Here is a 27,407-nt window from a genome sequence, read left to right as displayed (position 1 = left end):
CTACTCCTCCCCTGCCCTGCACTTGCTTTCCTTTTCTGGGGGGGGGGGATATATCTCCGATAGCATGGGAATTGGCCTTCTTGCGTGCAGTGGTTGTTACAATGGATTCTGGGAGGCACCTGACTGAATAAATGAAGGATCTGAGGGCGCTGCTATATATTTTTTATTTACCCTAGGGGTGATAATCCTGGCCCTAACAGGTTCCTTAAAGATGTCATCTGCATGTCTCATCATGCCTGGTAACATTGGCAGATACTGTGTGTCCCGGTAGGTAGAAGCAAATGTGTCAAATAGCAAATCTTGGTTGAGGGGTTCTTTGTGGAGCTCTACGTTATAGAAAGCTGCCACTCTCGCAATGAGGAGAATGAGGGTGGGATGGAGGTGGTGATGACGGTGGTGGAGGGGGAGGCGGTGTAGGATGTGGTTGATAGGTAGGGCTTGTGGCCTTGTCTTTTGCTTTCTTCCTGGGAGGAAGGGGAACATGTAGTCCCTCTTCAAATGTCAATTTACTCTTTGGATCTGGATTTTTCGCTAGAGAATGTTGATCTTTTCCTAAATAGATTCAACAGGAGACATGGAAGTCGATGATATTCACATGTCTTTTTTCGGTACTGAGCATTTTGGCTCCGAATTGTGATGCGTCAGGTCAAGTCGGTACCAAAGCAAGCTCTCGGTCTGAAGAGGTCGACCCGGAAGGCTTGCCCTTGGTAGTAATCTTCGGTGCTGGGCCCGAGGGCAAGGAGTGTGAAACAGTTTTTCAGATTTGACTATGGCCAGAAGGCAGCGGTGGTCCGGTGACCTCTAATAGTTGGAGTGATGAAGCTGAACATTTTTTGGTCGGCATGGATCGAAGAACGGGGGCCACACTACTCACATGCTGGGTGGTTGGGACATCCTACATACCCATGTCTACCTTAATGTGTGACCTGGAGCTATCTTCGATCGAGAAGGTCTCTACTCCCTCGACCTGTTCTCTTTGCCAAAGATGTCTGGAATGTCATCTGTGGCCTTCTGTGCTGCTTCAAGATGACAAGCTCTCCGGTCCGGCAGGATTTTTTTGGACCCAAATGTCTTACACACGGTGCAGTCGACTTCCTTGTGGGTGGGTGAATGTCAAAGATTGCAACAAGGTGTTGGTCTGTGTGCTGGTATTTTGTATGGTAACACGGACAGAATATAAACAGTGTGCTTCCCATCATCAGTAACACATCTTTGAAGGGGCTGGTAATATGTCAAAGGTAGGCCCAAAAGGGCGGCGCCCTGAAGGGCCCTTGGATAAACGAATTCAAATCAACATGTTTTCCTAAAGAACTCCAATGTTAAAAGTGTGAATGAGAAACACTACCGTCGAAGACAGTAAAGAACTGAAGAATCGAACCGAACGGAGTTGAAGCACATTGCAAAGTCACACACGCCTGAGCCAGAGAGAAAACAATCTAACAATGGAGTTGATGCCCAAGCGCAATATCACTGAGAGGAAGAGTTACTTGACCTTGTGACTCAAAAGACTTCTTCAAAGAAAAACAACTTCCACATCTCCGGACCGAACACTAGATGGCAGGAGTATGCATAAAATGTGAATCTACAGCCACACATGCCATCGAACATAAAGGTCTAAAACAAATGTAGATAGAAATGTACATGGTTATACTTTGTAGCATTCTTTTATTCAAGTTTTTCTGTGAGACCCATTGATTCAAACTATAGTTGTATTTATAGGACTACAGATGAAGCATAATTTACCAGATCATCCTGGTTATATGTCAGAATATCGATTGGAGAAATGCTTGTCTGGCATAAGTATTGTGTTCTGAATGTCATTTGCCAAAACTATTCTCAGATTGTGTGTAGATTTTTATGCAATTAAATTCAATGGGATGATATTCAATTACAATACGGGAGCATACTGAGATATTTTCAGGAAAAGAAATCTGTGTGATTGTCACCAAAAGGTTATTATACAAACATAAAACACATATTAGTGGAAATATCAGAGATGAAAGCTGTGCCGAAAAAAAGAAAAAAAAACTTGAAGCACAAGGAAATGGAGGTGCAACGTCACAGAATTACTGGTCAGATACAGTGAATTGACTGAGGCACTCCCCTACACCCAACCACTGATCAGCGTGATGTTCCATACAAATAGATAATCTAAACTTTCCTTTTCAGTGGACACTAATTCAGGGACTACAACTCTCTGCCTTACTCGCTCTACACTTTTTCTGTAAGCCTAGCTCAGAGTGAATTAGAGCACAATGAATGGGGGGCTTCTTCAGGCCTTGGTCAATACACAAAGCTATGTGGATCCAGACCAGTAGACTGAGAAATGTGGTGTAAACAAGCAATGCTTTCCTTTTACAGATATTACTAAAAAAACACTCAATAGATGACCATGTGGAAATCAATTTGAGCTCCTTTTCCCTTCAGGGATTCACAAAGCTAGGGATTCTACAAAGATAATAAAGCATGTTTCTCATATATTCTAGTGTTACAGATAGGTTACTTACTTCTTTACCCTTGTCTCATATTCCGACTTCTGCTTTGACATTTCCTGCTTCAGGCTTGCGACAAGACTGTGCAGGGCACTGTGATTACTGCTGGTGCTTGGAATAAATGTTTCACTGTTATCACTACTACTAGTGGCTCGGCTACTACGACCCCCGGCGCTTCTTCGCTCAAATTTGCTTTCAAAGTCTCCAGGTTGGGACAGATCTTCATTAGGTGGTCCGTCTAATACAGGGTCTTCAAAATTGCTCCCATAAATATCCTGCTCAGGGCAGGTTGTTGTAGAGGAACGACAGGAGTTGGAATTTTCAGGGAGGGATATTTCACAAGAGGAGGTGGACCAGGTGGCACTGTCTACACTCTGCTTATCATCAGAGTTCGCCATGGAAAATTGTTGGTGCACATTATCATAAGTAGACAATCTATGTTGCTGTTGGGCAGAGTCACTCCCAGAGTCCTTTGGTTTGTTGTCTCGTAACGTGACGTAACCATTAGGCAGCCAGCATGCATTTCGGCTGTTCAGTGTATCTGTGCTGGAGATGCCCATTCGCACCACTCCATTGGGCATGCTGTGCGTTCCCATTTTGGTACCTGGCCCCTTGATGGAGGCCGTTCTCCGGGCTGGCAAGCTTCCATTAAGAACAGGCTGGTTTTTATCATGGCCCTCAACAGAGCTGCTGAAGGATCCATTGGTAACTATGCCACTACCTTTGTTAAACGCTGGATTCTTTTTCACCAGAAGTGGAGGACTCCTTGAAACATCTGGTTTGTGAACACTGTTTCTGGGGCTGTTTGATTTACTCCCAGCAAGGGTTGCGGTGGGAGACCCATTGTCACTGGTGCTTCTTGGGGGAGAGTCTGATGTTTCCCATGAGCAACGCCTCACAGCTGTTTCTTTTGTGTTATTGTTTTCTTTGTTCTGAAGCTGACCAATAAATTTCTTCTGTATGTCATTGTTGTTGTTGCAAACTTCCTGTCCAGTCTGAAGCTGAACCTCAGTGTCTTTGGGAAATAGCCGCTCATGCTCACTTATCATTACAGACATTAACTGCTGGACAACAACAGTACCTAAAACAAGAGAATAAAGACAGATCAATTACTAAGACACCATTCACTTTGCTCAAGACAATATTGTGTAGCAAGAACTCATAAGCTGGAGAAGGCGCCATAAACAAACTCCTTTACCACTGCGCAGGTGAAGGGGTTTGTAAATAGCTGCCACCTGTAAATACTTTGTTTTTCTGATATTGACTCAGTTACTAAAAGTACATTGGCATAAAATTGTACAAAATTAGAAACCAGAGGTACTGGTCCACGATGATTACATTTTAGATGAAACTCCAAAATCAAAGCTTAGTAATAGTCAAAAAATACAGTTAGTAGATAACCGTCAGCTGCTGCAGAGGTAGGGCATGGAAAGTCAGACATTTGCTCCCACATGATTATTCCAACATTTGGACATTTTTTGGTTTGTATTGTACGCCCAAAGATCCCTGGGGTGATCAAGGACATCTATGGCTCTCACAGGTTCCATTGAGTACCCTAGGGCATAGAATTCACATATGCAAATGTTTCCCCAGGTGAAAAGCTCTGCTTGCATAACGGTGACACTAATGTACTTTTTAATATTTAAACAACTTTTATTTTATGAGAAAAAAACATAAAGAACCCTTTTTCAATATACCTCCATTTAAAATGTGGTATTCCCTTCATACTCCAACGATGTAAACACACTTACTCCCACTCTTGACAGGAGTGAACTATGGGTCTTTCAATGGATCAAAACTACCTCAAATTGATGCATGAATAATGACTGACAAGAAAGTGTATGAGAACAATTGTTACTTACCTGTAAACGGTGGTTCTCCATTTTTTGTGTCTTTCATAGATTCACATGATTAAATATTCCCCGTCGTCGAAGTGGGAGCCCCACGGTAAATAAGATAGCAATAAAACCAATAATGTATGCATATTAAAACATAATCACATACATCCAAAACCATAAATACTTATAAGTACCAAGGTTAGCATTAACACATAGGAATACATTAGAAGAAAAAGAACACTCTTATAGCATATCTATGTCATTATGTTAGTCCAAACTACAACTAATCAGGCGCAAGCACCCCTCTAGAACCTTCTCCTCAGAGGCTCAGGCCCTCAGATCTTCATAGCAAAAGAGTGACAAAACAGTCTAGAAGGAGAAGAGAGCCTCTGAGGGGAGGTGGGTGCTCACATGTGAATCTATGAAAGACACCAATACTGGAGAACCACCGTTTACAGGTAAGTAACAATTGTTCTTCTCCAGTATTGCGGTGTCTTTCATAGATTCACATGCTTGAATAGAATAGTGAGCAGTAATAGCTGGCCGCAAGACAAAGTAGCAGTGCATTATCATGAAAATGCAATGGAATGACATAAAGCTGCCAGACAGATAATAGTAGAAACCATACAGGCGGAGGGAAGGAAAGAGGCTCACCTTATTTAAAACGATTGCGAAGCACCGCTTGGCCCACTGCTGTATCAGCTTCGTTGATTGTCTCAAGGCAGTAGTACTTTGTGAAAGTGTGCCTGCTGGACCACGTGGCTGCCCGACATATTTGGTGAATAGGCACACCAGCAAACAGGGCAGTAGAGGATGACATTGCGCTGGTCGAATGAGCTCTCACTGTAGATTGAAGAGGCCTGCCGGCCTTCTGATGACAGAATGAAATTGTTGAGGAAATCCAACGTGCAATAGTTGGCTTGGTAACAGAACGCCCCTTGCGCATGCGTCCGTAAGCAACGAACAGTTGATCAGACCTACGAAAGGGCGCTGTCCTGTCGATGTAGAATTTAACGATTCAGAAAAGGGGGTGGTGATGAACAGAGTGTTTGAATTAAGCAGACCACTCTTACCCAGTCCAAAGATCAGGGCTTGATCCATCACTGTTATTTATCTCACTGCACCATCCCAGCTCAGAACCTGGCTATATGCAAATCAGTCTGTCCCTGGCCCAGTGCATCATGGGAACAGGGCAGACTAAACTACCAAGCCAATTCTTCACCAGAAAGGAGACAAGCTACCGGGGACCGGTTTCTGGCATTTCAGCCGTCTTCGGCCCGGCTTGCTTGAATCCTGATGGTGCAGTGAGAAAGGAACTCATGTCTGAGTATACCCTGCCACACCTATAGTGGCCAAAAACGATTCAGAAAAGGGGGTGGTGATGAACAGAGTGTCTGAATTAAGCAGACCACCCCCTTTTCTGAATGATGTAGAATTTAAGGCATCTTTTAACTTCCAATGAATGCAAACGTTGCTCCGCCGGAGATTGGGGATTAGCGAAGAAAGTCTTTAAGAACACTGGTTCATTGAGGTGAAAATCAGTTGGCACCTTAGGCATGAATGCCGGGTTGGTGCGAAGTACAACACAGTCCGATTTGAACTGAAGGAAAGGAGGTTGAATGGTAAAGGCGCGGATATCACTCACGCGACGTGAGGAGGTCAAAGCAAGAAGAAGGGCCACCTTCCAGGTCAAACATTTCAAATCCGCATTGTGGACGGGCTCAAAAGGCGGCTTCATCAATTGCACCAAAACAACATTGAGGTGCCAGGTAGGAGGAGGACGCCAAATGAGCGGGAACATCCTGAACAGCCCCCTGAAAAACTGATGAATGACTCTGAAGAGTAGAGAGAGGAAGACCCATCCTGCCGAAAAGGAGATATTGCCGCTAGGAAGACCCTCAAAGTGGAGTGGGAAAGTCCTGATTGAGCCAACTGCAGAAAGAATGGCAGAAGCTGAGCAGGAGAGGAGTGCACGGGATGGATGTTGGCAGATGCACACCAGTGACAGAATCTTTTCCACTTTAGCTTGTAAGTCTTTACTATGGGCGGAGCTCTCGCATTGGCAAGAGCGTCTCTACATGCTGGCAAAATATTAAAGTGGGTGAATTCAAGGTGCTCAGGTTCCGGGCCGATAATTTGAGAGAGGACGGGTCCGGATGACCGATCTGACCCTTGTCCATTGTGAGGAGATCCGCTCGAGGACGAAGGAGGATGGGTTTGCACTATGAGAGAAGCAGTAGTTCTGAGACCCACGCTTGTCGAGGCCATTTGGGAGCGATCAGGAGAATGTGGCATGGCTGTCTCCGCATTTTCCACAACACTCGAGGAACCAGCGGAATCGGCGGAAAAGCGCAGGCGAATAGATTGCACCAGTCCATCAAAAGGGCATTCCCGCGCGACCCGTGATGGGGAAGCCAGCTTGCATAAGACTGGCATTTCCGGTTCACAGGGCTCGCAAAAAGATCGATGTCCGGGTGACCCCACAGCCAAAAGATGAAGTCCAGAGTCAGCTGATGCTACTCCCACTCATGGGTCGTGGACTCGAACCTGCTGAGGGAATCCGCTAGGATGTTGGAGAAACCTGGTAGGTGAACCGCTGTCAGGGTAATTTTGCGACAGAGTGCCCAGTACCAGTTACTCTGTGCAAGCTGAGAAAGGAGCAGTGACTTGGTGCCGCCCTTTTTGTTTACATAGTTCATACTGGTGGTATTGTCGGTTTGAATGAGCACTGATTCTCCCTGGAGAAGAAGATGGAAAGGCTTGAGCTCCAGGAAAATGGCCATTAGCTCCAGTCTGTTGATGTGCCAGGAACGTTGAGACAGGGTCCACTTGCCCTTTATGGATAGCCCCTGAAGATGTGCACCCAAGCCTTCCAGGGAGGCATCCGTGGTAAGGAAGAGCTCCGGAGCGAATGTTAGGAAAGAAGTACCGGCAGCATTGTTTAATGGTTGAGCCACCATTGGAGAGCAAACCTCATCCGAGCCAGGACCAGATCGTTGAAAGAGCCGGTGACCTGACGCCACTGTCTGTCCAGTTCCTCCTGAATTGGGCGACTCTTGAGCCTGCAATTTGGGATCAGGGAGATGCAGGAGGACACCATCCCAAGAAAGGACTTCAATACACAAACTGAAACGGACCCTTTTGAATGGATGAGAGCCACTAGGCGTAGAATCCGCAGCTGACGCTCGTGAGACACGAATGCCTTCGCCAGCGAAGTATTCAGAGTGGCGCCTAGAAAGGTCCTGCAGGGATCTGGATTGACCTGAGACTTCTCAGTGTTGATGGAGAGACCGAGGGAGTGGAATAGAGTCTGACAGAATCGAGTGTCCAGAGACACCTGATGGCTAGATTGCGACTTGATGAGACAGTCGTCCAGGTAGGGAAAAATGTGAACGCCCTTCAAACGTAGATATACCACCACCGGGGCCATTTTTTTTGTGAAGACGTGAGGGGCGGAGCGATGGCCGAAAGTAAGTAAGTAAGTAAGTAAGTAAGTAAGAGAGTACCCGGAAGCGCAAGTACTTCCGGTGTTTTGGAAGTATTGGCACGTGGAAATAAGCGTCTTGGAGACTGATGGTGGTCATGAAGTCGTCCTTCGAGAGAAGGCGGAGAATTTCCGCGAGCATGAGCATGCGGAAGGATTGACACTTCAGGTACTTGTTCAGGGCTCTTAAGTCGAGAATCGGACGCCATTCGCCGGACTTCTTGAGGACGAGGAAAAACCGGGAATAGAATCCCATCCCCTTCTGAGACTTGGAAACCACTTCGATGGCACCTTTCTGAATCATGAGTCGAATTTGTTGAAAGAGCTCCTTGAGGTGAGCCGGAGGTGGACCAGTTGGAGGAGTGTTTGGGGGGAACTTGACAAACTCCAAAGCATGGCCTTTTGATACAATGTCCAGCACCCAACGGTCCGAGGTGATTGAAGACCAATTGAAAAAGAAAATGGAGATTCGACCTACAACTTCGAGCGGGGAAGGCAAGTCATTGCTTCTTAGAAGCGGAGCCTCTGTAAGAAGACTTTCCTCTGTAAGACTTGGTAAACTGTTGCCGATAGGACTGCTGTGACTGGGAGGAATATCTCTGATTTCCTTGGCCCTAGGAGCGGTACTGGTTGGATCTGCCCCGAAAAGAAGAGGAGGTGCCGTGTCTGCGCCCGCGCACACCACGAAAAGGCTGCTTGCGAAACTGCAAAGTGCCTAGGGCACGAGCCGTCTCGGAGTCCTTTTTGATGGTTTGAAGTGCGTCGTCCACATGCTGGCCAAAGAGCGATTCACCGTCATAGGGCATGTCGAGGATTTTCGCCTGAACCTCCTGGCGAAAAGAGGTGGAACGAAGCCAGCCCTGACGAAATAAAATGGCTGCCCCCGCAAGCTGACGAAAACCAGTGCACACAATGTTCACAGAGCAGTCGATAATCTCTGATGAAGCTCTTTCTCCCTCCTGAAGAATCTTGAGAGCCTCTGTTCTGGAGGGCTCAGGAACGAGGTCGATAAAAGAAGACATATCTAACCACATCTGGCAGTCGAAGTGGCCCAGAATGGCCAAAGAATTCACAGCCCTCACGGTGGTAGAAGCCATAGTGGAAAATTTTCATCCAATGGGAACCTGAGCAGAAGGTTTCGCCTCATGGAAGTAAGGATCTTCCTGATCATCCTCATAGTCCTGACATTTAATGACCCGCTCCGAAGGGCTTTGAGCTGCCCAGAATCTATCATCTTCCTCCTCATCAGAACCACAGTCCTGCTCCGAACCCGTGGCAAAAAGAGGTGATGGAGGCTGAGAGTGACGTGGAATCAGAAGCTGATCCAAAGGCACATGTCGCCGTTGGTGCAGAGGGTCAACAGCAGGAGCCCCAGAACCGGATGAAGAAATTGGCACCAGAGGCAATGATGCGAAGGTAGACATCGACGACAGTAACACCGTCGACGGAACAACCACCGTCGATGAAGCCATCGACGAAACCGCCGACGGCAAGACCACAGCCCTCGATGGAGCACCCGCCGAGGAAGAGGCTCTCTCCACAGCAAGCCATCGACGAAGATTTTGATGTCGATGAGACTTCCTTTTTAGACGTCGACGAGGAGATTGGAATCGTCGACGAGACAGATTTGAAGCTCACACACACCATCGTCGAGGTCGATTATAAAGAATGGGTCTAATTTGGGTTCCAGAGCATCATAACTTAGTATATTGAAGATTATCTTTACATGATGCCTTTATTTCCCAAAAAAGATTATATAAAAAAAGAAACCTGAAAAACTTGAGAGTCCTTTTTCAATGTGGTGTAGAAGAGCACAAACTTCCTGTTAAACCCTCACAGGGAGTCCATACAACTTATACAGTTCAAGTGCTACATGGATCTAATCATGGCCATAATCCCCCTTACATAGACTTCTGCAACACCAAACTCCTAGGACTCCCACAGAAACAGATCACAAAAATACAAAACACACAGAGTGAGGTCACCAATCTCTGCTTCAATATTAAGAAACAGAACTATGTCTCAACTACCGGGAACACTTTGCACTGGTTTGTGGTGGAGTGGAGGATCGAACACCTGTGTACTAACCCAATATTAAATTGTTCATCAAGTCATTCCACCCTAATCATACAACTGCTGAAAACTGCTTAAGCGCAAGGCACACAGCTCCAAAAAGGCATTGCTCAACTATTAAGGGGCAAACTAAGCATTGTGAGATTCAGGAAAGACCAGCCATACTTGTCTGAAAAGCTTTTAATCATAAAAGCTTTTCAGGTGAAGCGCCTGTCTCATTACTGAGGAGCCAAGCTCCTGAAACCACCAGAGTGGTAGAGTAACCATTGCACCTGAGTACCGACCAGGCTCAGTATAATCTACTCATATCACCTCCATCACTTCATTGTTAAAAGCCACAGGCTCCATCATGGGAACATATTAATCCTTGCTCAGACTCAACCTCTTTAAAATCTAACATAGGAACCACAGAATAACTATGAAGCAAACAGACAAAGGTTTAACATTTTACATAGACTCTTGCTAATAAATCCTAAATACAGTAATAGGTTTCACTTGGTGATTTGTACAAAACCTGGTTTCATATCTGTCAGTTTGAAATTGAAGTGACATTGAATGTAATGAGCAGAAAGAAAAGTGAAACTCCCTGAAAAGCATGATCAATAATAGCTAATTATCTTTAAATATTAATTATGAGGCATTTCCCATGAGAACAAGTGGGATTAAAACAGTGCATCTCAGAGTACAATATGTGTTTGTGCCCATTTTAAGTACTCCTTGTCGACTCTGGTATTCCTGAAAGGCCCAAAGACCTTTATTTAACAGCCTATTGTAAAAGGGATAGGGGGTGGCTCCTAAATGCTTGTGCAGTGATAAGTGTAAATCCTTTCATTTGAATGAGGTTGTAGCACAATGCAAACGAGAGAACACCTTTGCCTCTGAACCTGACATCATTACAGATCTAGGCACACAAATAAAAAGCCCCTAGAGTTGTATGCAAACTTTGCCCCATTCAGGAAGTGATGCAAAGTTAGAGCACTGACAGAGGACTTTTATGACATAAGGCACTAGGCCCCAGATTCACCAAGAACACATTTTGTGATTTCTTAATAGCGAAAAATACCGATTCGCTATTAAGGAATAGCAAATGCTATTCATCAAGCAATCACTTAAAAAATAGCGATTTCTAATCATTCCTTAATTGAAACTCGCAAAATGCGAGTCGCAATTAAGGAATATCCCCCCATTCATTCCTATGGGCCTAGAGGCCCATAGGAATGAATGGGAAGACCATCTCAATTTGCTAACCGCAATTAGCGATTCGCAGATTGAGATTGCGATTTCAAGGGTGCAGGGGTGTCCAAAGGACACCCTGTTGCACCCCTGAAATTGATGTGTGCACATATGTTGCGCACACACATGCCCTTAGGGCATGTGTGTGCGCAAAATGAAACTTTGAAAAATGCACTTTAGTGCATTTTTCTAAGTTTTTGCTATTTACCACGTAGATAGACTTCACGGTAAATAGCGGCCCCAGATTGCGAATTCACAATTTAAAAATGGTTCATGAATTGCATTTAAGGAATCTCAAATTGAGATTCCTTAAATGCAATTAATCTCAATTTAGTGATTTCTAGAATTGCGCTTTTTGCATTTGGGATGATGAATCCCAAATGCAAAAATAGCACTCGCAAAGGGCCAGATTCTCAGAATCTGGCCCTTTGCGAGCCGATTTTAGTTGGATGAATCTGGCTGTAGGTGTCAAAAAGATCCTCAAAGATCTTGGCCTGGGGGAGGTCCACCATTAAAATAATGCTATTGATTTCACTTTCCGGAATGATAATCATATCTCCAGTGGAATGAAGGACTCCAGTAGAGACTCAATCAAGGCTAAGCATGGGCGAATTTTGCGGATTTTGTGTTCGCGCGGGTTTCTGCCAGGTCGCGAGGGTTTTTGTACAATTTCGCAAACGCGAACTTACCTGTCGGGTCGCAAGTTTTGCGAACTTGTTGTTTCTACGTGTCCAGCCTGTTTGGGACACTCTTCTTCATCACTGCCACCCTCTGTCACCACATGCCACCCTCTGGCTCACCCATGCCACCCTCTGTTTCATCACAGCACCCTCTGGTTGTCCAGTGTACATTATTGTGGCAAAGCAAAGCACACCTTCCCTGCCTCAAGTGACCTGAATTAATTTGGGGCTGATTAATGTGTCACAGAATATTTTTTTAGCTGGCACCTGCTTCCTTAGTGCTTCCTGATTAGTGATCTTTTGCACTTGCTAAGTGCTTTCATTGTTGCAAAATTAGTTACAACACCTGCCCTGCCCCAACTGACAATAATGAATTAGGGGCTGATTAATGTGTCACTGGATTTGAACTTCCAGCCTGGCTCCTGCTTGTCTCCCTTAGCTGTAATTCAGGACCTTTGTGGCATATGTGTAACTATTCTGAGGGTCAGAGCAGGGTCACATAATAGTTGCAAGTAGGCAACTAAAGTCTGGAGGGGCCCCTCAGGAAGCACTACAGGAAATGGCTACTAATGATGAGCTTGAACTTTTGAACCTGGTAAGTAGTTTCAGTTTTGCTAAGATCGTATTTCTGCAATTTAGCGCTTATTCGCGGGGCGCGAAGTTGAACAAGCCGCGAACTCACGCGAACAGTGCGAGCAAGCCATAAAATCCGCTGCTCGCGGATTTGCGGATTTTGCGGGAAATTCGCGAATCTCGCGGATTGCGAATTTACCGAAAATCCGCAAAATCCGCGAGCGGAACGGATTTTCCGCCCATACTTAATCAAGACCCAATAAGCAAGCGGGCATGGTTTGACTTTAACCAGCCTCTAAGGACTTTCAGGATACCTCTTAAGTATATGGTGCCATCTGAAACTAAAGAGCACAGGGACAAAGCTTGCTCTGTGTTTAGTTTTGTGCAATTTGCAGTGCATGTGTTAGTGCACATGCTGCACTCAGTGCGGACGGTATGCCCTGATCGAGTGCAACCTGTGAGCGGATACAACAACACAAACTATGGCTGCGCACACCTGTGGTAATATGGTCTATGGCTAAAAGTCGCAATATTGACTACAGAAACACTGTGCTACAAAAACAAATGACCAAAATATGGAGAGCTAAAATATAGAGAAGATAGGGTTTTGTTTTTTTTAAATTTTCTTTCAGATTTGCGGTTCTACCATGAATCCCGCCGAATTTATTTTTTTAAATGCTTTGTTGGGGCCCTGGGGGTCAGTGTGTTTCTACCCTGCCCCTTTTCTTTTTTATGTTTTTGCTTATGACTCGGCTCAACCGAGTCACAAGATGGCTGTCAACACTTCCTGGTTTGTAGTTTTGGCAGCTAATCAGATCTCAGGCATGAGATCGGGAGGGTTCGCTGATCCACTGTGACCACAGTTGTACATCTGAGAAATCTTCAAATTTCTCAGAAACTACTGAAACGATTTACACCATTTAACAAAAGGAGTGCTCTCTGGACTAAGAGCTCACTTTCTGACAAATTTGGTGTAGATCCGTTCAGCAATTCGGGCTGTAGATGCTTCGACAGTTTCCTATAGAAATTAACATGGAGAAAAAGCGTTTTGGGACCCCCACCTCCCGCCCCCCTTTCTCGGCTCCTGGTTGTCAGATCAAACGGCCTCAAAATTATTGGCAAATCAAAAAACGCTTTTCCTACGGAAACTAGGTCAAAAACATAACTGCCTATATGTATATATATATATATATATATATATATATATATATATATATATATATATATATATATATATATATATATATATATATATATATATATATATATATTACCTACTGGCGGTCACCAGTAGGTAGTTATAGTTTGGTCCTAGTTTCCAAAGGAAATCCGCAACATTCTATTTGGAATAACTTTTGCGTCGGTCAACGAATACACGCAAAATTCTCCAAGAAAATAGCCTGCTCCGTTCCGCTTCTTCCCTAAAAGTTTCAGGGTGATTCGTGAAGTGGGGGCTGAGAAAAAAGGGGGTCCCAAAACGTGTTTTCCCCATGTAATTTTCCATAGGGTTCTTTAGGTTAGGCTACAGCCCGAACTGCTGAACGGAATTACACCAAATTTGGCAAAAAGGTAGAGTTAGGTTCGCAGATTAGGCTTTCTGTTAAATGGTGCAAATCTGTTCATAGTTCCTTAGAAAATCTAAAGTAAAATAATAGATATATCTATAGACGAAGTACCGTACGCGTACATTCCGAGGACAGTACGCGTACCATTACGAGCACGAGCTGCATGCTAATTGGCTAAAAAGTGTCTGTCAACATTCTTAACCAGGAAGTATTGGCAGCCATCTTGTGCCTCGATAGAACCGAGGCACAAGAAAACAGAAAAAAAAACGTAAAAAACGCGAATAGGGGGCAGGGTAGAAAAACCCTTACCCTCTAGGCCTGCTTAGGGGGTCCCACAAGGACCCCCAAGGCCCCCCAAAAAATTGTTTTTTTTAAAAAAAAATCGCGGGGTACGCGTAGGTACCCGTACCCTGTCGATTTACCCCCGGGGGGCCAAATCCCGGGGGCAATTGACTCTTTCTAATGGGGGGGCCTGAGGGGCCCCCCAACCCCGGAGACAGCCACCCCCTGGGGATTATTTTAATAGGGTGGGGGGGCTCTGAGGCCCCCCAGCCCCGGGGACCGCCACCCCACAGGGCTTCTTTTTTTTTTATAATAATGGGGGCCCAGAAGGACCGCCAACCCCGGGGTTTTAATATTATGTATGTGAGGGGCTCATGGCCCCGTCGCAGCCCCGGGGACCGCCACCCCCTGGGGCTTCTTTTTTTAAAATTAAAAAACCTGTGTGGGAGGCTCAAGCCCCCTCACAGGCCCCGGGGACCGCCACCTCCCCGGGGCACTAATATTTAAAATAGGGGGGTCCGTGACCCCCACCCCGCGGGGCTTTTAACGGGTGGGAGGGGGGTCACGCGGACCCCCTCCTGGAGCCCTTGATGGCCCTGGGGACCGCCACCTCCAAGAGCCGGTTCCTGCAGTGTCCCGGGGACACTGCTGTTTGCTATGGTAGGGCCAGAGCCGGCAGGGACCGTGGGGGGCTTGGGGACCCTCCCACGGCCCCCAACGAGGAGGGCCAGGCCCCAGGGGATGGGGTCCCCGGAGCCAGAAGTGGCCCAGTAGGGGGTCCACATTGCCCCCCTCCCCAAATAATCAAATTAAAACATTTTTTTTAAAATATAGGCCGGCCCCGGGGCATGGGGTCCCTGGGGCCTTAAGTGGCCTGAGGAGAGGGGCTATGCAGCCCCCCTCCTTTAAAAATAAAACTAATAAGCAGATTGGCTCGGGGGATGGGGTCTCTGGGGCCTTGATTAGCCATGGGAGGGGGGCCACTTTGTGGGGGTGAGGCCCTGGGGGATGGGGTTCCCAGGGCCCCAAAAAAAGAAAAAGAAGGGGGGCTACACAACACATCCCCTTCTTAAAAACAAATAAAAACTGGAGGTTCCTGGTGGGCTACTTGACCCCCAGGGACCCCCAGTATGCAAGGGGAATTAGTTCCTCCTCTGCAAATGCCCCATGGGGCTGCGTTGCAGAGAGGTGTAAAAAGGGGCGTGACCTCATTACACCTCTCTGCAATGCAACCCCCTGGCGCATACTGGGGGTTCCTGGTGGGCTAGTTGGCCCCCAGGGACCCCAGTATGCAAGGGGAATTAGTTCTCCCTCTGCAAACGCGCCAGGGGGCTGCGTTGCAGAGAGGTGTCATCAGGCCACGCCACTTTTTACACCTCTTTGCAACGCAGCCCCCTGGCGCATACTGGAGGTTCATTGTGGGATAGTTGGCCCCCAGGAACCCCCAGTATGCAAGGGGACTTAATCCCCCAACATAGAACACTCTACAGGCAAATTTGCACAGTGGTGAAGGTAGGGGGCGGGGCTTGAGGTGATATGAGTGCAAACATGCCCTGTGGAAGTGTTTTAAGTTGGGGAATTAATTCCTCTTCAATCCAGAGGTCCCCTATGAACCAACTAGTCCAACAGGTACCTTCAGTAAGCGCCACGGAGCTGCATTGCAGAGAGTTGTAAAAAGGGGGCGTGCCCTCTGAACACCTCTCTGCAACACAGCTGCCTGGCGCATACTGGAGGCACCTGGTGGGCTAGTTGGCTCACAGGGGACCTCAGGATTGCAGAGGAATTAATTCCCCAACCTAAAACATGCCACAGGGCGTGTTTGCACACATATCACCTCAGGCCCCGCCCCTTCCTTCACTATTGAGCAAAATATTCCTCTAAACTCAGCCGAACTACGACTTCCGATTTACTCACCTGTTATCAGGAGAGACCTCAGTGCTGCATCTTTCAGCCCACTACCGATCCTGAAAAGTAATTCTAATTGTAGTTACAGTAACTTGAATTTTCTTCCATAGGCTAACATTGACTGGTTTCACTTGGAAGTTTTTTTAAGTGTGGAGTTTTGGAACTTTAAAAAATTCCTCTAAAATCACCCGAACTACGAATTCGATTTACTCACCTGTTATCAGGAGAGACCTCAGTGCTGCATCTTTCAGCCCTTTACTGATCCTGAAAAGTAATTCTAACCATACTTACAGTAACTTGAATTTCCTTCCATAGGCTAACATTGACTGGTTTCACTTGGAAATTCTTCTAAGTGTGGAGTTTTGGAACTTTAAAAAATTTCTCTAAAATCAGCCGAACTACGAATTCCGATTTAATCACCTGTTATCAGGAGAGACCTCAGTGCTGCATCTTTCAGGTCACTACTGTTCCTGAAAAGTAATTTTAACCGTACTTACCAGTATCTTGAATTTCCTTTCATAGGATATCATTGCCTGCTATATAAAATATATATAAATTAAAAAAATATAAAATAAAAATATTACAATTTCAATATTTAAAAAAAAAAAATTCAATGCATGTTAAAAATATGTAATGTAATTTAAAAAATAAAATATCTAAAAATAAATACTTTAAAAAATGTAGTAAATCAGTATAAAAAAATAACAATTTATACATTTAAAAATGTGTTAATTAATAATTTACAAAACCTTTGAAATTCACTGAAAAAACCATAGGTTTCAGCCATGTTATGATTAGGAATTAGCATTTAAAAAACCTTGGAAATTCACTGAAAAAAACATAGGTTTCACACATGTTATAGTTAGCTGGATATTTCACTCATACAAAACCATTGAAATTCCCCCGTTATAGTTAGTTCAGCTAATTATAACTCGCGTCCCCGCAATGCACTGCTGATGACGTCACATATTGCATCACTCATGACATGGTCAGTGACATCATTCATGACACCCCACCACATGGAGAATCTCCCTGTGATTGGATGGGAGGTTTTTAGCAAGCCTTACTCTTTTCGAGGCATGGGAAACTGTGTCAATTCTTTCAGTAATGCTAAACATCTGGACTAGACATGAAGTCTCTGCCCATTCGCCACTTCCATTATTAATCTTTGTTTGTCTCGAGCATTAACAATTAGGAAGGGGCGTGTTAACCTGTCCCTTCCTAATACCGAATAGCACTGGTTTGTAGGAATGTTTTGTAACCAGAATGCAGTCACAAAACATTCATCATTTACTGACTCCGTAGAGGAGGCGGTAACCCATTCACACATCGGAAGGGGTCCCCAAGGGACCACTTCCCCTTTCTGATTGTGGGTGGAACAGCAGGCAGAGGTCCCACTATCACTAACTACTCTTAAAAAATTAAAAGAAAACTTTTCATTTAAGTTTTCGTAATGCAGCCAATTTTCCTTTAAGCAAAAAGGCTGCATTACAAAAACAAATATTGCTTTATTTAAAAAGCAATCATAGACATGGTGGTCTGCAAACCCCAGCATGCCACCATCCCTGTGATTGTAGTCATTTCCAATGGGTCACAAATTGCCTCCTGCCTCATTAATGAGGCAGGTCCATTTGCGACCCATTGGGAATTGCAAATGGTGTCTGAAACACTGTTGTACATAGTTGTTTGCACATTCCTAACTGCAAATCACACAAAAATACATCTGGACCTATGTTCCTTTCTTATAAATGGTCAACACACGTGATATGGGACAAAACACAAAATAATATCTCAGTGTTAAAAAGTGCAGCTGTTTCTTTTTTCCCAAAGAGAGTATCATGATGCTGAGTAATGGGTTAATTTTGAGGTAAGTGCAGGCCGCGAAGGTCATGGCACACATAGCACACTCATCTGTCTTTTAATTTAAAGCACATGGTTTTGCGTCTTGTGCCACCAGTAATGTCAGGGCGCGGAATTTTTCTTTAAAGGCCCGCTGCAGGGTATTCTTGTAGGTCCTGAACATAATGAGGTTGTGATGGTCATTATAACTGTCCCAATTCCAAGCCCCCAGGCAGACCTCGCAGGCATGCTGTGATCTTTTGATCTTTAATTTCCCAGTGGTCTTCGCTCTTTCACATGAGCTGCATTTAACTGTTTTAAGCTCCCAGTGCGACCAAAGTCTGCAAAGAATTTGAATTCATCACTAGGTTATGGCACAGTATTCTTTGCTGGCTGTAAAAAGGCTTTCAGCTACGCTAATGAAAAACAGGGTTTCATATGCATCATGAGAAGGGATTAGGGTTATGCAGAGTTGCACATGGCAGCACTGATAGGCTGTTTGTGAATTTGCTAAGCTTGTTGTGCAATCCATGTATATTTTCATTATGTCTGTCTTCAATCAATGCCTAACTGTGAATGCCCTAAAGTTAATAACAACGAGATGCATGGCACAACTATATATATATATATATATATATATATATATATATATATATATATATATATATATATATATATATATATATATATTCCAGTGCTCTATCTTTAAGAATCCACTCAGCAACAGCCACAGGACTCGGATAGACAAGCGCGGACCCAGTATTTTGTGCTTTCTTGAAAGTTTTATTCAAAGAAAAATTTCGCCTGCATCAGTCTGCCGCCATGACGCGTTTCGGTCCGACCTGGACCTTGATCACATGACGCGTTACTCATGGACCCCTGCCTCTTTTAAAGTGACCAGCAATCAGTAATAAAAAACAGCTGAAACATTTGCACAATAGAATTAGAAAACAGACTGTGCAATGATATAGATGTAGACAAGACCGCAAATAGGATACATATGTACAATCCATATTGATACTATATACAATAAAAATGGATAATATTTACAAATAAATTCATAAATATACACCTATATAATAGTATAGAAAAAAATATATATTAATCCATATATTTACATCTCAATAAGAATTCATGTATATAAAAAAAAAAAAAAAATATATAAATATACATATTTAAATAACTAAGAGATATATTACAAGACGATTTTCCAACGTTATGAGTAAACCATCAAAAATTCTGATATGTATCCATTCACTTTAAAAGCAGTCTTGGAATTTTTCCAGTTTCTTCAAATAAAGCCCAAGTGGGCGAGTACTTCAAAATAGGCAAAGGGGTCCTAGGATATAAAGGGATCGATGTTATCCACTGCCTAAAATGTCTAGGCGAATAAAAAAGGTGATAACAAGTGCAACAGTGAAAAAATATATATAATACAATTAACAACCATAACAGACCCTGTACAAATAACAGAGATATCCTGTAATGTTAAGTGTATAAGTGATTTAAAAATTCGAGAGATACTCAAATATGTTGTATAGCGCAGAGATATGGACTAACAAGAGACATCTCAAAGGCGACTAAAAAGATTCTGAGACATGCTGACAAGCAAAAATTATTATACAGTTATCCAGTTGATTCATTACCACATTAGCCTGAAAGCCAGTAAATCCCAGTGTTCAGTGTGGAGACAATAGAATAGAGATATTATAATTCATATACAAGTATATAAGTCCTCCGTGGTGTTAAGACCATTTGGGACCTTGGAATTAAATTCCAAAATATATCTAGTTTCGAGTACTCTTAAAGCACTATCCCTATTGCCTCCTTTACGTGAAAGGGGTATACAATCCACAGCAAAGTACTGAAGCAAGGTGTTGTCACTGTCATGCTTAGCTTGAAAATGTCGTGCTACAGGGTAAGCCTGATCCTTGTTATTGATGGCCCTGAGATGTTGCAGGATTCTCATGTGTACCGGTAGTTTTGTACTGCCCACATAGCGTAATGCACAGGGACATTCCAGCACATATACGACATATTCACTTTTGCATGTTATGCGTCGCTTGATTTTAACAGGGTCAGGCGAAAATGGAACACTGTATTCTTTGACATTTTTCGCATGTTTACAGGCTTTACATAGGAGACATTTGAAAAAACCTTTTTGCTTGGACAGCCAATTGGATGGGGGTCTAACCTCGGGATTGCATTTGTTTAAACAGTTTCCCATGGACCTGGCTTTCCGAAAAGTTATCAAGGGAGTGGGATTACTTTTAAGCAAGTCATTGCCTATCACCGGATCCTTCAACAGTAAGTCCCAATGTTTCCTGAGAATCTTCCTGATGGCCATTTGTTGTTTATTGTAAGTCATGATGACTCGTAATTTACTGTTTGGGTCATCGGCCATTGTAGGAATTTTCGGGGCCAAGATGTTATCACGAATCAAGGTATCTGTTTTACGCATAGCCTTGTCAATGATTCCGGGTTTATACCCCCTTTGAAGGAACCTTTCCTTGCAACTTTCCTGAGCCAGTTTGCATTCCTTGTTATCACTACAGATGCGTTTAATCCGCAGCATCTCCCCATAGGGGATGCTGTTGATTAAGTGCTGGGGGTGATGGCTGGAGGCATGGAGAACAGAGTTACCAGCTGTAGGCTTTCGGTGGAGTCTAGTGCTTAAGGTGTTATTGCTGATATACACTTCCACATCAAGGAAGACTACAGAGGTTTTACTCATATTTGCAGTAAATTGCAAATTCAAGAGGTTGTCATTTAACATTAGTATGAACTCCCTAGCTTTTACCTCCGACCCTCTCCATAAAATGAAGAGGTCGTCAATGTACCTCAGCCATATATATACACACACACACACACACACACACATATATATATATATATATTTATTTCTTTATTTTTATCATTGAAAAAGCAGAGGTTGAATGGACGTCATAGTTAGGTGACAATGCCAGTTAAAACATACGTTTTAAATTAACAAAACCTCTGGAATTCACCAGTTACAGTTATGTCAAGTAACTATACGTCATACCCGAAAGTACCTATGAATCACACTCCCGCCATGCACGGTGTTGTCATCAGTGATGTAATTTCAGATGCTACAGTCATGTTATCAGTGATGTCATAGAACCTGTCATAAGTGATGTACTATGTATAGTAATTAGCACTGCATACCCCTTCCCCTTTAATTTCATCTTGGCCCCTTCCCTAAAATATGCAAATGTCCTCCCCCCTTAGGCCCTAGCCCACCCTGGGTTTTTCTCTACTTTGTCAGCGCGAGCCTGCGCCTTTTCTAATCCATAGTTATATATATATTTTTAAACCATTGAATTGAAAATACTTGTTGCTCAATAACACATAATTTAGAACAGCAGTACGAATAAATGAATATTCACAAATTTCTTACTACTGTACAAAGTTCAAATTGGCGTTTATTACCATAGCACAGCATAAGTGATTTAGAAAAACAGGTATTACTGCCTCATACACTGCATTTAGAAATTAATTTACACAGGGTAAGAATTCTCCTAATAGTCAGGAACCCTCCACATTGTGATTTTAACCTTACTGTGCAAATGTAACACCTTGCATCCTGGTTTTGATAAAATAACGTTTGTGAAAACAAACACACATGAACAAATTACATGCCATAAACATATAAGTATATGTGCAAACTAATTTAATATGCTAATAATTACTTTTGTAGGAGGTGTGGAGGGCACCATGACCTCTCGAAACTGCACCTCTCGTGAGTTATGGCCTCTCTTCATAATTAACAATAGTAATAAATAGCATGCTTCTCTTTGCACAACTGCTTATATGGTATATATAGATATGTTTGCTTGCATGTTTTGGTGACTCAGTTGTACAAATCTGTAGTGGTAAAAAGACTCCTATTTCAAAGGGACCATTGAAATATGGAAACTATTTCATGTGTGCCTGTGACATTTAGTTTTATCATTCTAATGACAACCCCCAAACCACCACAGAGCAGCGCTTGGTTAGGATAAGCATCCCCTACCCTCTCCGTCAGTTGGCGAGGCCCTAAAAAAACTCTTTCCCCCACTAAGTGTTTGTAAATTTTAAAAAAATTGCTTATTTTCTCCTGGTGTTCATAGGCAATAATGCCTGCATTTATCAAAAAGTCACAAACCGCAGGGCGGCAAGTACACTTGCTGCCTTGCTGCACTGTTTTACACGAAAGGGAGAGAGTAGGACAACGCTATATCTACTAAGATGTGGCGCTGTTATATGGTTTGTTCTGCCCTCTCCCTACACTGGCAAATTTAAGGCAGACATCCACTATAGTACAAGAGTGTCTGTGTTGTCTTAAGCATAGATTTTGTGCTAGATGGTGTCTGTTCCAATATAAAAGTTAAGATTTAAGGGTTTTTCAACTTTGTATGTATGCTTTACAATGCAGCAAACATGCAAAGAGGGGAAAACATTTCTTCTTGGTGTGCCTTTTCAGTTAGAGTTTGCGTCAAAACCCGTAGTTGGTCGGATAGGAACATCCATGCAACACCCATGAAATGCTTTTTTGACGCAAAGTAACGCAAGGCAGCACATTGCACAACTTTGTATTACCTTGGGTTACTATCCAATGTAAATCACAAGTTGCGTTGGATAGAAAATCGCACTTGAACACTCTGCATCGTGTTTGTGTTAGAAAAGTAACACAAAGCCTATGCAAAGCGTTTGTAAATCTGTTCCTCAGACAGGGACTCCAAGCTCCACCACCCACCCAGGTCAAGACTTTGCAAAGCCATGCCAGGCTGTCTTGGACACTGGTTGGGGTATCCCTAATTAGGATAAATTGCATTTGGAATAAGACAGGTGGGATATTCCTCACATTTGTGATGGAGTATCCATCCGCAAAACACTTAATCAGGGCAACAGGTACAGGAAGCTCTAAGCAACAATATCACACTATACTACCTTATAATGAGGGATTCTTTAGCATAGTCAAAAACACGCTAAACACAGCAGGCAGGGCAGCTGCCACTTCTTGGCAGATATCCCATATCTGCCAAACTATAAGTAAGATTCCGAATCCTCAATCAAAGGAGACAAGAATGAAATCTCAGATGGGGATAGTTGAAGAGCCAAATATAGAGATGACACGTGGAAAGAAAAGGAAATTGGATATCAACATTTGTAATTTGAGGAGGCAGAAGAACAAGAGATGGAAATTGTGAAACTGAAGGAGTTAAACAGTGGAAACCTACCTCTCTGGTCAAAAACCAGGAAAAAATCTACTTTCAAAGCATACATTCCTTGATCAATTTAAATCTTAATAATCTTCATCTTGAATGTTGGTAGCCTTATAGTTAATGCTTCCACATAAGTTCTGTCTAAAAGTGTTTCTTGAGCCTGCTGTCCAAGTGCCTATCGGTCGAGGTGGCTCTGATGCTGCTAGATTTATTCAATGGGATCATCTGTACGGGTAAAATATCGGAATCATGGAAGGACACTAATATAGTGGTCTTCCATAAAAAGGGAAAGCCAAGAGAAAGCCCTGGGTCCTACAGGCCAATATCCCTTATAAATTCAAATAACAAGCTATATGCAAAGATCTTGGCTACGCGGTTGGGGAGGGTCATTGGTAGGCTCGTCTCCCCCTGGCAGCATGGGTTCATCCCTGGGCGAGGGACAACGGAACATATCAGAAGAGCAATTATGTTGTTTGAGGCTCATGCTACGGGGGGAGGGGGTAGCTATGATCCTTCTCGACGCAGAAAAAGCATTCGACCGCGTTAGATGGCAGTATATGTGGGATGCCCTTGCTGGTAGAGGGTTTGGCCTAAAAATTCTGAAGGCTATAAAGGCTATGTATTGTGATCCAGTGGCCAGATAATGGGTCAAAGTTCAGAAAAGATCACTATAAGTAGGGGCACCCGTCAGGGGTGCCCATGCTCGCCCATCTTGTTTGCATTGTACATCGACCCGCTGGTCAGGCAAATCCTGGGGAACCATGAAATCAAGCCAGTGATTACCAGTGGATTCGAGAGTAAGATCCTAGCATATGCTGACGATTTGGCAGTGATCACACCCGAGCCCGCCGAGACTATGCAAACTCTGGTGGAAGTCACTAAGGAATTTGGATGCCATTCTGGATATCGCCTCAATGAAGCAAAAACCCCGATAATATCCTCAAAGGATGTTGTGAAAGTTGATCAAAGGTATGTCGATTCAGCGACATATCTTGGGGTAATAATCAATGCATCAACAAGTTTAATTATCCAGGATAATTTTAACCCACTACTCAAAAAAATGGAGATGGATTTGAAGCATATGGATCTATTAGATCTGTCCCTCATAGGAAGGAAAAATGTGCTAAAAATGACGATGCTGCCCAAGCTTCTCTATCTGTTTAGATCCATTCCATATTTGATTGAGGAGAAGGTGTTTAAAAAATTGAGTCTATTTTTAATAGCTTTATATGGCAATATGGTAAGACCAGGCGGTCAACAAGATTCATGACTCTCCCGCAGGAACGTGGAGGTTTAGGAGCCCAAAACATAAGGTTCTACCACTGGGCCTGTCTGCTGACACCGATGCCCATTCTATTCGAATCAGCGGCTAACGAAAGATCTACTCAAGACCCATCCTCCGATTTTTATGTTATCCCATCAATTTACGAACTATTGATGGGAAAGGAAGTTGTTGGCGTACTACTGAGAAAAACTGGCTGCAGATTTTTTAAGAAAACACGGTACAAGGCACCGATAAGCGCCTGGGATTTGTGGAAAAAATTGCAGAAATGGCTACATGTTCCCAGAGTTAACATGCACACACCGTTATGGAAATCAGGTCACTTTCCAAATCTAAGTATGTACGGTGCATGGAAACTCTCGGAACAGCAGGGTATTTCAGACGGTGGGTGACGTAATGCAGACTGGTAGCATTATGAGTTTTGCCGCCGTACAGCAGAAGTATGGTCTATCTAGCGGCCAAAGCTTTAGGTATCTTCAGGTTTCGCAAACGCTTACTGCTGCTAGTTCTGATGCAGCCATCTGCGCCCAATGCCCTACAATTGAATATCTTGTAACAGGTGGGAATAGGATTCGGGTTTTATATCTGAACCTAATTGAAAGGGTGTCTGACGACCTCGAGAAGCATGAGGCCGCCTGGGCAGTTAAATTGCAAGACCCGGATGTGGATCTAGATAAAGCTCTATATCTGGACAAACTGATACTGCGGTCCTCAAATATGAAGGTGCAGCATTTTAAAATACTCTTCAATCTGTACTATACACCATCTAAGCTACATGATTGGGGTATGAGGACGGAAAGTAACTGTCCCAGGTGTCAGAAAGGGCCCGGGGATCTCTTGCATATGTTTTTTTACTGCGAGAATCTTCGCATAATCAAAACTGAGATTGAGAAATTCCTGGAGGGGCTGCTAGGCTCTAAGATCAGTCTATCCCCAACAGTGATAATTCTCGGCAGCGATAGTAAGCTTGGACTTAATAATAGTGAAAAAGAGGCATTAGTCTTCTTAGCCGTTGCTGTACTGCGTATCCTGCTATCGGCGGCCTGGAAAGACTCAAATGCCCCAACTTTTCAAATGTGGTTGTCTAGGCTTCTCAGAATCCATACTATTGAATCCGCACTGTATTTGCACAAGGGTAGGAAGTTGTGTGATCTTGGATGTAAAATGTGGGCTCCCCTGAAAGCTTGGAGGGAGGGTCAGCTATAATTAATCAGGTTTGGGTTTGTGGGGACCCGAAACCTATGTTTGTAAAATTTTCCTGGATATATTCTATAGATCCTTTATAAACACTTGAAAAGATCTCACTCCTCTCCCCCCCCCCGTCTAGTCAGCTAGCTTTATACATATTTATATGGATATTTATATACTTATTTATATATGTCTTTTTATGGGTTATCTGCGATGTTTTTTATGAACTGTTTTCTAATATGACGTAACTTTCTAACATTTTTGAAGATTTGTTGTATTATCCATCTGATTCCTCTGCACATTATGTTTCTCTTTTGTACCACATGAATTCTCAATAAAAAAAAAGCTTAAAAAAAAAGTACCTGCTGTCAAGGGTAAAAATAGTGGTTGAGACATTGTAAGGGACAGCACACCCACACAGGACATGGCGCTTAGTGGCTCAGGAAGTGGGACAATGAATGAATTGCTTGTTACTGACATCGTCTGTGATTACAGTTAAGAATTCAGATCCTGAAAAGGCCAACTGCGCCCATCATCATTTCATTGTCAGTAAATTCAATACCAACAACATACATTGGATTACAGTCACACCTACCTTTGCCGTGCTTAAAAGCAGAAGAGTTTACGAAGGAGCTTTAAGAAGCATGCTATTAGAAGCATATCGGGCCATTTAAGGCCCACTCCACTTACAGGCATCAGGTCCTTGCTATGGTACACAGGGAACCCTTAGGTGCGATCCATGTATCAAATCTAGATGTGCGCAATACAAACATTTAGGCCACATTGTGTGACCAATGAAACATATATATGACAGTTGTCTGTGAGGAGATAAAGCAGGTGTCAGAAATAAAACACAAGCAAGGTAGTTTGATAGGAATGGACAGGAAGTGGTCTAGCACAAGGACTTGAAAACTCAATATACTCAAGATTAATATATGCTGTTGTTGGAGTGATCTTCCGAGAGTGGTGAGGCTCCTTTGGGTTCAAAAAGCCATCACTTAAAAAGAGCTTAAGCACCAATCATACTTTGGACTCATGCCCTGACTATGTTGATACCCGTAATTGTAGGTCTTCCCAAACAACAGAAAGGAAACAATGAACTTTAACTGTGGCTCTAAGTCTCTTTTATTTTCTCTTGACATGCTACAGCAGCCACAAAAATAGCAGTATGATCCACCAGTTCAATTAGCCAAACCAAGCCAACATTGGGCCTGTGATTAAATCTCCATTCACCTTTGATCTCCATTGCTTGTCTGCAGCGGTCAGTTTGTAAAACATTAAGTGCCGGGTTCTCGTCAGGAGTCAGCTTGTACCAGTCCATTATTCTGTTAGTGCCGCCTAAAACAGAACCGACTACCAACGATGAAAGAGAGGAGATGGTGTGGTGTAGTGGCCAGAGCTGCCGATTTCAGAGCTGGGGAACCAGGGCATAGATGCATCAAGCTAAACACCGCTCGCAAAGGGGCAGATTCTCAGAATCTGCCCCTTTGCGACCGGTATTTTTGCATTTGGGATGCATCATCCCAAATGCAAAAATCGCAATTAAAGAAATCGCAAAATTGCAATTACTTAAATTGCTATTGCATTTAAGGAATCTCAAATTGAGATTCCTTAAATGCAATTAATTAAAGGTAAAAAAAATTGCGATCTCGCTAATAGAGGGAGCAAATTATCATGAAGTTGAACTTCATGGTAATTTGCAAAAACTTTGAAAAATGCACTCAAGTGCATTTTTCAAAGTTCCATTT

General features: G+C 43.5%; 1 protein-coding gene across 3 annotated transcripts in view; it reads right to left on the bottom strand.

Annotated features, from left to right (window-relative positions):
* Window positions 1-27,407, bottom strand: part of ARHGAP24 (Rho GTPase activating protein 24) — a 1,593,044-nt gene that overhangs the window by 32,301 nt on the left and 1,533,336 nt on the right. For all 3 annotated transcript variants that reach the window (XM_086961877.1, XM_086961879.1, XM_086961878.1), the window contains one exon: window positions 2,508-3,573. In XM_086961877.1, the coding sequence (XP_086818003.1) occupies window positions 2,508-3,573 (1,066 nt within the window). The remainder of the gene's footprint in view (window positions 1-2,507; window positions 3,574-27,407) is intronic.

Source organism: Lissotriton vulgaris, chromosome 3_1 (assembly GCF_964263255.1).
Source record: "Lissotriton vulgaris chromosome 3_1, aLisVul1.2, whole genome shotgun sequence".
NCBI classification, from domain to species: domain Eukaryota; kingdom Metazoa; phylum Chordata; class Amphibia; order Caudata; family Salamandridae; genus Lissotriton; species Lissotriton vulgaris.
Note: the sequence above shows the minus strand (reverse complement) of the source record. Positions and strands in the feature narration are given on the sequence as shown.